This window comes from Falco punctatus (assembly GCF_963210335.1).
Source record: "Falco punctatus genome assembly, chromosome: 2".
NCBI classification, from domain to species: Eukaryota; Metazoa; Chordata; class Aves; order Falconiformes; family Falconidae; genus Falco; species Falco punctatus.
In genome coordinates, this window is record NC_137581.1 from 27,673,376 (window position 1) to 27,686,192 (window position 12,817).

The window sequence follows — 12,817 nt, forward strand, 5'->3', positions numbered from 1 at the left end:
GCAATGTGCCCTCATGGAAAAGAGGGTCAGTGACCTCCTAGCTGCACTAGGAAACACACTGTCAGCATGTTAAGGGACATGATCCTTCACCCCTACTCAGCATCAGTTAGACCACACCTGGAGTGTTGTGATCAGCTTTGGGTTTCCCAGTACAAGAAAGAAATGGAGCTACTGGAGTGAGTACAGCAAATGGTCACTAAGATGATGAAGGGGCTGGAGCACCTGGCATAAAAGGAGAGGATGAGGGAGCTGGAACTGTTCAGCCTGGAGAAGAGAAGACTCAGAGGGGTTACAGCATTGTTCACAAACGCCTGTAGTAAAAGTGTAACAAAGATGGAGCCAGGCTCTTCCCAGAGGTTAGCAATGGAAGGACAAGGGGCAATGGGCAAAAACTGAAACATAAGAAATCCCATTTAAACATAAGAAAACACTTTTTTATTCTGAAGGTGGCCAATTACTGCCAGAGGTTGTCCAGGGACATTGTGGAGTCTCCATCCCTGAAGATACTCAGCACCTAACTGGACACAAGCCCAAGCAACTTGCTCTAACTACACTTGCTTAGGCAGGGCAGTTGAACTAGATGATCTCCAGAGCTGCCTCCCAGCTTCAACCATTCTGTAATGCTGTGATGTCCAGGCGAAGCATAAAGTTTGCATTTTTTCCTACAAATAACCTAAAGTATGTGGTTTGTAGGTAAAAGTAATAACCTCTCACACAGATGAATCCCACAGATTTGTTACCAGACATGAATTAATTATTGCAAATTAAAAAGGAAGACAGCAGGGCAGTTGATAAAAGGATGATTGAAAATGTTATTTTTTTCTTTTTTTTCTTCTGCCTCCACACCCCCCCCCCCCGCCTCCACATTTCTGTATGCCAGACCTGTACAAATATTACAGCACCTAATTTACACCAGCTCAGATGAATTGAAACATGAGGTACAGTACATAAAAAGAGGGAATTACAACTATCCTAGTCCATAGCTACATCTATAATATAAATAGTATATGGGAATGAGATAAAGCACCAGACAGAGTACTCTGCTGATATAGCACTCCATAGCATGGTTTTGGCTCACACCAGCTTGCACTTTTTGAGCAAATCCCATGCATTAATCTGTGAATAACAGATTCCAGGAAACATTCCAAGAGATAGCATAGACAAAGCTGCACGGATTTTGCTTGCTTTCTTCCTCTAACCCTGCCTCAGCAGGCTTTGCACTCAATGTTAGCTCATGTATGCTTTATCACATTGCATACAATGGAAAACTTCTGTGACATGCTAAAACCGCATCCTCAAAAGTACCATGTTATTTCATGCACTCTAAAGTGGGGAGAGAAAAAGAAAGTTAATGCTTTAATGACAGTCAAAGGCCCTGGGGAAAGGTGACAGCTTCAGTTCTTCCCCTAGGCAGTCCTAAGAGCTCTCATTCTCAGCTAAAAGCTACCTAGCTCTTACCCGGGTTAAAAGCTGTCCTTCCACCCAAGCACTAGGATAGTAGATACTGTGGTCACCTTTTTGAGAGAGTCTGACAGCCCAGTAAAGCTACACAACATATCAATGCGATTTTTAGATAGCTTTACAATTCAAGGAGTAGCGCTCATGGTATGTAACTATGAAATTAGGAAAGGGTTTTAATTGTGTTTAAGGAGAGTGGTGCAGTTTAAGTGCATTAGCATGTGTTAAGTAAGAAAGGGAAGCATCAGTTTGTTTCTGTGAAAATATTTTTTAAATTAAAAACTACACTAAAAGCTTAAGAATATTTAGAGTTTGCTTTACTGCCCAAAAAAGTATTTACAAATGAAAGAAGCACAGTTCAGCCAAATTCTTTATTGAGTATTTGTTTCAAAACAGAAGTATAAAAGCACATTAGATAACTCCTCTGAAACTTTGGTCTGCAGAATAAAGGCACTTTGAACATGTTTTCTCTACTCCATGAGTAATTGTTTTACAACTTTTCTTGAGAAAGGCAAACAACTTTTATGAGTAAAAAACTAGAGTTATAAAATTGACATAATTTACAGACAACTCCACATTAGTACCAGACATTAGCAAAGCATGTTTGATATAAAAGCTTTCAGACCTAGCCTCAGTTTTGTAAAACCTTTTTCCATGCTGAATTAACTGTTTGCATGCATTTTATTTACCCCTTTTATAATTCACTTTTATAATCAAAAGACACATTTAGGGAAAAGTGGAAAAACACTTAGGAATCTCGGTATATGTATTGCTACAGGATTCCTTTAATGGGAATTATTTTTTCTTATAAATAAAGAAGTCAACATGATCTCAAATACATTTCAAGAAGCTCATAATGTTTGCTTTTTTTCTTTGTAAGAGCTTCCATTAGCCATGATACTAGAAGGCATTTGGATATGCAACGTAGAACAACAAGAAAAGATACATTTACTATAAGGCATATTTGCTTGTTTAGAAAAGGTAACTTTACTGGCGTCATTATGATATTAAACAAATGATGAATTTTGTCTTATAAAAAGTATACAATACTACTGAACCAAAAGTGCTATGTTAACATCTCATATTTCCTTAGATTACTCTAAAAGTCACATGAAGTGATTTTTTTTTCTAGAAATTATCTAATTTCATTTATATTTCTTATTTAGTGGAAATAATAATAATAAAAAAATACACTCTGTATTGTTCCCTGCTCTTTTTAAATCCAATCCTGCAAACACTTACTAGCCAGCATAAGAAGGAATCCTGGTTCTACAGAAGCTGATGACCTTCAGTTGTTCCAGGACTCCATCCTGCATAGTGCTTACTATCAAGAGTAGTTAAAGCACCCCAGTGGACTACTCCTAGTGAGCACTGTGCTATCAGTATCTGCAGCTTCACATCCTTTTGTGCATTTGTGGTTCAGTTTACATTATGTTATCAAAACAACATCGTTTTCTCATGTTCTCATTTTTTTAAAGAATTTTCTCTTCCTCTTAAACACCATGCTGTTAATTTGTAATTCTGTGGATTTTCTCTTAGAAAGCTTTTAGTGATAAGCTAGTCTTGTCCTCCTTCTTGCTGTTCCCCCTGGGAAAAATGGAAAAAGAACCATAATTATTACCTATAGCTATATATAATATAGTTACACTATATACTGTATTTACTTGTGAAACAGACATGTGAAGAGGAAAGGTGAAGACTGATGCTGAATCTTTCACTCTTGTGCTGGCAGCTAGGAACTGGCAATGATCTCTCAGCTTCTGAATTGATCAAAATATGTAGAAGCAGTGAGTTAGAAATCCCATGGTGGGGAATTCCAAAGTGCCATTTTCAGTGTTAGACTTCAGAGTCAGAACTCACTTTGATGGCTTTAATTCAGTCTGAAACACTGTTTGACCAAAGTGCATAATTAAGTTTTTTTCAGATAGAAATATACGTAAGAAAACAATCTAGAAACCCAGTAATTAACAATATCAAGCTTTGTTAAAATTTCTCTTTGTAAAAGCATAAATTCAACCCTTTCAATGTCTGTTAAGAATTCTTAAAGGTATTTTTTTCCCTCCTGACTTTTACCATAACTGAGAGTGACATTTGATGCATGTAAAAATGTTTAAATATATGTTTTGCATCTACCTTGTGTCCTCCTGGTTGGTTGTACTTTCCGTACAGGTGCTTCTAGAAAACAGAAATGTTACAGTCAGAAGTTATTTGTAAAAGCCTTTGAATTAAAACTCATTAGAAAAGTTGGAAACCCACTGCTGATTTACGAAGTTTGTTCTTTATGGTTTTCAGCAGATTAAGAATTTTGTCCCATTAGCATGTTGACTTGATCACCTGAAACATGAATGCTTATAATACAATTAACGCATTTCTGTCATGTGCAGTCATTCATCAAAAATTAGCAACATTTCAAAAGTACTTTTACATTTTAACAGTATGAATTCATTATTCACACTGATCTCCTAACAGATGGTTACATGGTGTAGGCAGGTTCCAGGATGTTTTGCCCGTGCTCTTCATTCAGCAAATACCATCTGACACTGTCAGTGACATATAAGCTCAAGTTAATGTACAGGCCAGGACTTGGCCTCAGCTTTTGGCAGAAGGTGGCCAGGGCTGCCATATAGACATTACTTCAGGAATTATAAGTGATATGCTTGAAACTCAATCATTGCAAGATGTTGGCCACATTTCCATCTGAATTTGAGGCTTGATGTGTAATTGCATTGTGAGTCCACAGTATGATTTCCACATTTAGAGTTCAGTTAATTTTCTCAGAGATTTCCGTTTTGAAGGGTAGAGTAGAGCAAGGGCTATTGAATAGGTATCAACCTCATTAGCAGATACATCTGTTTTCCAAACTATTGACTGAGTGAAACTACAGACACTTTTTCCACTTTCTCATCAAAACCTGGGAAATTTTTTAAACCAGATGTCTCCTCATTGGAAGGAAAAACATTTCACAAGCATAAGAGATAACTCTTCTGTTACTATCACAGAAATGTTACCGAGGTATTTTTCCTTCTTTACAACCATGAAGTGCTTGCATCTTCACTTAACCAGCTGCCATCAGTTGTCTTTTCATCCTAAGGTACAGCTTATATAAATGCATAGCCCTGAGACACAGGCTTTATGTCATTACAGCTGATACTAAACACTGGGTATCTGCAGCAGTGTGATAGAAAATTTCAAGCTCTGCACTGCTCTGACAAGGACAGAACACGGTCCATCCAAAGTATGTTTTCTCTACTTACATGCTCTCTGACAATTATGCTTTCAGGTAAACCTCATGGTCAAAGATCACACCTGTCTGTCATTTTCAGGCAATAGTTGACTTCCCCAAACACTATGGTATACCTTCAGTATTTAGCACAGACTTCAAAATTTAAGAAGCAGAAGCATATTTTTTTTAACTTTTTTCTTTACAAGCCATAATATTTTTTCCTATGAATTCAGTTCAAAGGCTGACAGAACAACTTATTCTGCATTATTAGAATTAGAATTGGAAAAGGACATACGTACAAATAAACAAAAGAAATGTGAATAACAAATTTCTGGTAGAAAGCCAGGCTGAATTGTATTTGGGTCCTTTAAGGCATTAATTTTGGATCTCAACATCTTTCAGTTTTTTTCAGACTCAAGAGCTTTCCTCATTTAAGCACAGGATAAAGGTAAAGAAATTCTAAGATCCTGTGAGATATTTACCCAACCCCAGAGGTTATACTTCCTCCACCCCACCTCCCCTTCACCAAGTTGAGAACCCCTCACATCAACAGATTGCATTAACACTGACAAGAAATAATTCAAGTTAAAAACAACTCACGTGGTCTTCTTCTGGATATGCTGCTTAGAGAAAAGGCAATTCTTATGGCGCGTGTTCCTTCAAATGTTTTACCTAAACTTTGTGGTTAGACATTTCCTCTTGTCCATTATGCTTGCCAAATCTTTTAGTTACTTTTAGCCACAAAATAAGCCTCAACATTTTTGTCTGCAATGTCAGGGAAAGAATTCTTTTTCCAAAACAATTATGAAACTCTTCTTGCTAAAATACTGGCTTCAGATCCAAGTAATTTTTGTGAATAGATAGTATAAAACCACACCTGGAAAGATCACTTCAGACAAAGCAGGTCTTAGTGATACTGGATTTTTAGACAAACTAACCTTCCAGATGGACCTTCTTGATTTCTCTCTCGATAATCTGTGGCTCTCCCTCAATTACTTTAGTAACCTTGGTGTACTCAGTTCCAGCTATGATAAGCATCAAAAACAGATGAGTTAAATCTAGCAGAGCATTTCTCCATATGCGAAGAGCCTTCAGTGGAAGCAATGCCATTTTGCAGGTGTAGGTTTATGCAGGCCACCATGTTATTCATGACGTAAGGTCCTGCTGATTTCCTCAGCCCTGCCACAGGTGATTCCTTCTCTAGGGCTGGGACTCATTCATTGCAATCTTGGCTTGAAGTTTTGTTTCAGCAAAGACTGCCAGTGGTAATAAGCAGTGCTGGATATTGTATGAGTAGAATTACAGCCCATATGAAATCATTCCTTTTACTTCAGACAGTGGTAATACATTTGCCTGTGACTGGACTCAGATTTAAATGCTTAGGAAATTTCAGTAAAAGAGAAGTAATTTGATGTATACAAGAAGGCCATAAAGCATAATCGCCATTAACACCAACAGCCATAAAGCAGCATGTGTATCTGCTTTTATTGGCTAAACATATGGTAAGGTATTATCAAGGCAGCCAGGGGTAGCTGACTGCATAAATCATGGAAAAGATAAAGAAAAATCAAATTAAAACAAGAGACAAATCTGCCTATTTGGTCCGTTCTGTAAAGAAGGATGCTTATGCAAACTAACATATAATAGCAAGGAAAAATAGCAAGAATTCAAGAGACAGTATTCTTTTCCAAATTTACTACAAGGAAACTATTCATCATCTTTCCATACACCTATAGGATCACTGTAAAATGCATCTCTACAGATTGTATCTGTTGTATATATCTGAGGTATCGTATATCTCTCTAACTGAAGCTGCTTACAATTACAATTGCAATTGTTAGATCCTGGCATCAGACCTGTCACCAGAATTTTGAACAATTCTAAAGATGAAGTTTGATCCTGCTCTTTATTGCCTGGTTGACACCAATAGAACACAATCCAGTACATGGAAGGATTTACTTGCTATAATTTCTTTCATTTTCAACTTTCCTTTTAAATATTCAGAACTGAAATAGGCACCACCAGAGAGCAAGTCTATTCACATAGTTGGGACACTTAAGATAGGAAAACACGAAAACCCTGTGGAAGTTCCTATTTCTCTCCAATTATTATAGGTGAATCCTGACTTAGATCGGTAAAACTAAGACTTAAAGCAGAAGAAAGAAATATAGTCAACAGTATTCATAATGATATCTTGGCATTCCTCTAAGACTAGCTATATTATCAACTAGCGTGGTTTTGTTTGGTGGAAAGCCATCCTCCATCACTATATTTTTTACTTAACCAAAGGCTGGTATCAGTCATATCCACAGAATAGTGCTGTTAAAGGACTACAAGATAGCTCAGTGAACACACAGCTGGCTGTGAAGTACTTCACAGGTATTCAAGTCTGTAAATTACTAAAAAGTGAACATAAAATGAAGTGGATTCACTTAATTTATGCCACGAGAAACATCTATACATATTTTTGAGCTTCTGACTCAGGTTTACACTAACATGTACTAAAACCACACCACTTGAATTCTCTTTTTTTATTCCCCATTGCTATTACAGATAGTTTTTCTCATCTACATGAAGCAAAGGACATTCAAAATTCATAGATAAAGATTAATTTCATAAGCAGAAGTTCTTTTGCCAGTTTTCTACAGCTACTGGTTATTTATTGCCAAAACTGTTAGATATAAGAGAGCAAGAAGGAAAGAAAACCATTCCTTGGAATGCTATATTTGAAGAGAATTAAAGTTAATGCCTTGATATCCATCACCTGTAAGCATTGAAAGAAGGATGCTAAACATGCCTTTGATTATTAACTTGAGGGCAATGAATATTCATTTCTGAGGAACTAATCAGATGAATTTGGCCTACTACAATACTTTCCACTTCATTAGTGTTTTTCACAAATTTAAATTTGCTGAAAAAATGTTCACAGCTAGTGGAATAAATCTTCATTGCTCCCCTGAGTTTTAATTAGATAACTTTTTAAAGACTGAAAAAAATGATATTTTTTTTCAGGATCAATATCATAAAAAATGATTAATCAAACTTTGGTACTTATTTCCATTTCACAGGCATCTGGCACTTCATATACAGCATTTTATTTTTTCTGCCATTAAAATTACACTTCTGCTAGGTCAGTCTTTAAAATGTGATCAACGTATCTGAGAGGGGTTTCAGGTATCATAGCCTACTGCAAAAAGGTTAGTTGTTATACACTGTATTACCTCCCTGCAGAAGTCTTTTGATTTCTTCATCTTCAAGTAAATGACCATCACCTTCAATAAATTTGGTCACCTTGGTAACCTCTGATAGGATACAGGTTATGGCAAAATTGATTTACAGAAAACATTTGACAATCCTGTAACAGCATACTACCGAATTAATCCTGTCACAGCATTTTGCTGAATTAAAAAGTTCATCTGTTATGATATTAAATTCCATGTAATCACTAAACCCACCATATTTTTTATGACAAACATAGCATAGTATGTATTAGACCAGGGGTCCTCAAACTGTTTAACCAGGGGGCCGGCGCACGGATGCAGTGGCAGGCAGTCATCTGCGGCTGCTTGGTTTCCCCCCTCAACCCCTGGCGGGGTGGGGGGTGGGGTGAGGTGGGGGGGGGGGGGGCTGTAAATACCAGGAGCTGGATTGAGAACCCTGGGGGGCCGTATCCAGCCCGCAGGCCGTAGTTTGAGGACCCCTATATAATTAGACTCAGGCAGCCTCAACTCTTTTGCTGACTGAAATGTGAAGATCAGACTCTCAAAAACAGAATGTTAGTTTTGGACATTTGTCAGGTTCTGAGGTTTAATCTCTAGGTATGATTGTGCAGTATGAGCACCTTTGCTGAAGACATCGACTATCTATTCAGTCATTACTTAAGTAATATATATGTTATTTTTTATTAAAGGAAGGAAAGAAAATAAGGATACTAACCTTCTTCAAGTAATTTCTTTAACTTTTCTTCATTGTCTGGACTACCTGCAGTAATTCTGGTATATTTTATTTCAGGACCTGTAAAAAAGATATGTAAGACAGCGACTTTAATTAGATAGGATTGCCTTCTAAGTTATTTTTTCCTATTTAACACTTAGGATGGTTTCATGGTTAATATGCTTTAATCTGCTTTTATGGTCATTTCATCTTTGACTGTGTCCCAAACTAAACTGAAAGAGGGTTACAAATAGTATTTAAAGCTATTAAGGAAAGTACTCAGCCAAATTTAACATATTTATAGTAAATATCTGCTCACATTCTTGAAGTAAGACACGGTTTTCAACACTTTGTTGTATTAGGTCATAGATCAGATACTTCCTAGGTGCAAAAAAAGTTTGGATCCACTGTTGTAAGTATACATTGTTGCTTTTACTACTGCTATGTGTAATTTCAGAGCTTAACATTTGAGATTTTTAATCAGTTTCTACTACAGAGGGATAATAAGGAAATATCAGGTCTCAAACTCTGGCATTTTACATTATATTGAGCATTTTACATGGGATAATAGTGAAACTGGAAATTGAGAAATGAGAATATGGTTGGGTTTTTTCCTCACCAAGAAATTTTGAGTTGAAAAATAGTCCTAGGTTTATTCAGAAACCACCACTGTTTTGCATTCAATTATTTCCATTGTAGTAAATAGCTGAGTGAGAATAACTTAAGTCTGGTTTGTTACTTCTCTCTTCCTTGAATGCCTACTTAAACTGAATTTTAAGATTTTCTAAATAACCTTAATATTAAGACTTTCTACTAAGTCAGAATGTTCCTGTAACACCGTCTTTTCTTTACAACTTCTCTGGCAAACAAAATTTTAATGGCAGCATTCCAAGTGATATTTTAAGCAAGGGGATCAAAACATGTTAGCAGAGAATTTGTGACTGCTTAAATATGCCTCACTGCACTTTCTAATTTCTGTGAAGTTTCTAGATTTCTTAAAGAAATGTCTCTGTAGTAGGTCAAATGAAATTGGACAAAGAGTTTTAAAGTTACTGTGGGAGAAGATCCAGGGACACAGATTCATGTAAATTTTATCTTATATTAGCTGAATACACATCTCTAACTTGTGGATGTCAGACCAGTCAAGGCCCCTCCTTACAGAGAAACAGAGAAGGTTGTTGGTTTTTTTTTTTCTGAAATGATTGTCAAGGGACCCAGGCCTGGGATTACATACAAAAGTAGGTATTTACACACTAAAGGTCTACCTTTGGTCAAATGACACCTATCTTGAGATATAAACCCCAAAAGTTCACACACATGGCGGGGGTGGGGGTGGGGAAGCCATCTTTCTAAAGTAAGCCAGACTAAAAGAATTCAGTAAAATCAGTCTCATCCTGAAATGGTAGCAAGAAGCTTTCAGAACCAGACCTTTCACAAATATATTTAAAAAAAAAGGGCAAGTTTTCACTGTTTTGCATGCTGTTAAAATATTGTTGCCGTTTCCATATATGTGTATGTAGCACCCACAGCCAGAATTTTAGCCATACATAGGCAGCTCTCTAAGAAATGTAATTTAGGCATTTCCCTCCAGGCAATGCAATTCAGGCATCAGGACAGAATTTAAGATGCATTACTTTTGTATGTAATAATGAACTTTACTAAGTGTGAATAGCTCAGCGTAATTTACCTTGAATAATTCTTTCTTCTGTTACTTTTTTCTCTGTCACTTCCACAGGTCGCCCATCAATGATTTTGGTGTATGTTTTAATAATTGGTTCTACAAGGATTTTTAAATCGAAGACATTAATCAAGCAGTGAATAGTGTTACAAGTGCTGTTTTTGAGATGGAAACTTACTCAAGCTTACACAAGGAAATACTATTGCATATTTTATGAAAAATAAAAATGGTCAGAGAAGACCAGAAACTAAGTTTCCTCAAAACTTAGGATGGCTACATGCTGGTTTTCCCTTAAAAGCATCCTAGATGTGAACTTCTCAATGTCCCTAGCAAAGCAGAAGGCAAAGTTTATCTCTCTGTCTGATAAAATTGCCTGTCACAGAATTATCTACTGCATTTTTGATGCAGGAAAACCACCAGCAAATAATTCTTAACAGAGAGAGATCTTATGTCAGCATGCAGAGCATTTCTAACGCTGTCTTGACTGTAGCTATGGGACACAACTAGACAAAACCCCTAAATTTTTAAATTCATGAGAAGTAAGAATGAATTGATGCAATACAATTACAACACTTCCAGGTCTTGTTAAAAACAGAACAGTTGTTTAACATAACACACATGAATCACCTACATAAAGTAGAAACAGACTGGGAATAACGAACGTTTCAAATTTTAACTAATAAATATTGAGTTGCTAAAAGTATACCAACCTCCATGAATCACTTTAGTTATTGTCTCCCCTTCCCTGACTATTTTGAACTCAGGTTCCCCTTCAATTAATTTAGTGATCTGTGTGATAGATGGGTCTGTGACACAGGAAAAAAACAACACATTACAGATAGTCATAAAAATATTTATGGTGTTCCATGGGGCTGAGATGAAGCTAGAATTATGCCCCCTTATCCAAAAGAAACCCAATGACTGTAATGGAGGATTTTTTAAATCTGCAAACCCATTTGCAGCAATGATACACAATCTTGTACTTCCTCTCATGCCATCTTAAATTTAGATCCTATTGCACACTTACTATTTACTTTTTTTTTTAAAAAAAACACTTTTGTGTATCTGATATTTTTAACATCTGTTGACAAGTCTCAGGCAAAAAACAGATCCTCAGCAGCTGAAAGAAAGTGTTCCTCTATATATGTAAGAAGAATACTCTGAGGCACTGTTGGAATATTATTACTATTGTTCCACTAGCCTTCAGTATGCAAACTATTGTATGAAAGCTTAAAAAAGGACTAGAGAGAGGAATATTTGTCATGTTGTTTGCTACTAACTGTATAGATATCCAAGAGGAAACTAGGACTTTTAATCAGAATTCCCTTACGTTGTTTTGGGTTATTTATTTGTTGTTTGGGGTTTTTCATTTGGTGCTTTTTTTTTTTAGGCTACCAAGACTTGGCCAGTTGTCATCAAGCTTAAAGAACAAAAAAAAAAAAAAAAAAAAAAAAAAAGCTTCACATATCAACTGGAATTGCTGTAAGGATATTTGTCAGCATTATTCATTTGAGTTGCATGGGATTGGTCATCTTGATTGCAATGCAAACACAAACCTCTTAATATTGTGCAATCCCTATAGACCACACTGATCCAAATGTATCTCTGACAGGCTGGAGCAGCAGATAACAAGCAAATTAGGAACATACTATTGATGCAGTCTATTAACAGGAATAACACAGTTCTGTAACAAGTGGTCAGTAACATCTGCTTAAGAAGTTGCTGTAACGCACGCTTCCCTTATTCCCTATTCAGAGTTAGAAACTTAACACAGCTCATCTCTCCCACTTTCCTTAAAAATCCCTTAAAAATCTTTCTTCATATAAATTTATGTAGGATTAGATACTGTATATTTTTATTTTTATTTTTCCAATTACTGATCAGGATTTAACAATAGCTTTTTAATATGTGTGCCTGGTGTTAATTGTTGAAAACAGTACAATTTAGGCTAACTAGTGTCCTTCACTAATAACAAATCCAAGCATACATTTTTGTTTGTTTTTGCAGCAGACTATTGCATAGGTTAGCTAGAGCTGAATAATTCATTTATTTGCTGCAGGTGAGATGATATGATAGGATCAGAATGATGCCCAGTTATTATAGAGCTCTATTCATCTACTCTTAGTTTTAAATAGCTGAATAAACCATTGCTTTTCCTTTTATTTTCTAACAATTCTGGCTGAAAAAAACATTCATAAATATTTCAAAGAGGCATTCTTACAAGATTCATTCACTTGCTTCTGTTTTAAATTTAGAGGCATTTTTGTGTGTTGAGAATACATGCATTGATGCAAGTGATGAACATTACTGAAAATGTCAAAGGTATATGTATGAATATTTATCAATCGTTTTACATTTTTTAATATTTCTAAATTACTTTACCTTCCTATGTGGTTGATACAGCAGATGTATGCAAAACAAAAGGCAAAGCCAGTTTGCTATACTGCCTAGTCTAGGATCAATCTTTTGAACATGTAATCCATTAAGATTTGGGTTTCAATCAGATTTAACTATTTAGATCCCTT

The 12,817-nt window shown here is 36.0% G+C and overlaps 1 protein-coding gene across 8 annotated transcripts in view; it reads right to left on the reverse strand.

The window, feature by feature from the left end:
• Positions 1-1,810: 1,810 nt before the first annotated feature.
• POSTN (periostin) overlaps positions 1,811-12,817 on the reverse strand; it is a 67,014-nt gene continuing 56,007 nt past the window's right edge. For 2 of the 8 annotated variants that reach the window (XM_080377167.1, XM_080377166.1), the window contains 7 exons: positions 11,003-11,098; positions 10,302-10,391; positions 8,618-8,695; positions 7,903-7,983; positions 5,620-5,706; positions 3,592-3,633; positions 1,811-3,045 (listed from right to left, as the gene is read on the reverse strand). In XM_080377167.1, coding sequence (XP_080233293.1) covers positions 3,005-3,045; positions 3,592-3,633; positions 5,620-5,706; positions 7,903-7,983; positions 8,618-8,695; positions 10,302-10,391; positions 11,003-11,098 — 515 coding nt within the window. In that variant the 3' untranslated portion in view covers positions 1,811-3,004. The remainder of the gene's footprint in view (positions 3,046-3,591; positions 3,634-5,619; positions 5,707-7,902; positions 7,984-8,617; positions 8,696-10,301; positions 10,392-11,002; positions 11,099-12,817) is intronic. The other 6 variants (XM_080377170.1, XM_080377169.1, XM_080377168.1 and 3 more) reach the window with 5 other exon arrangements.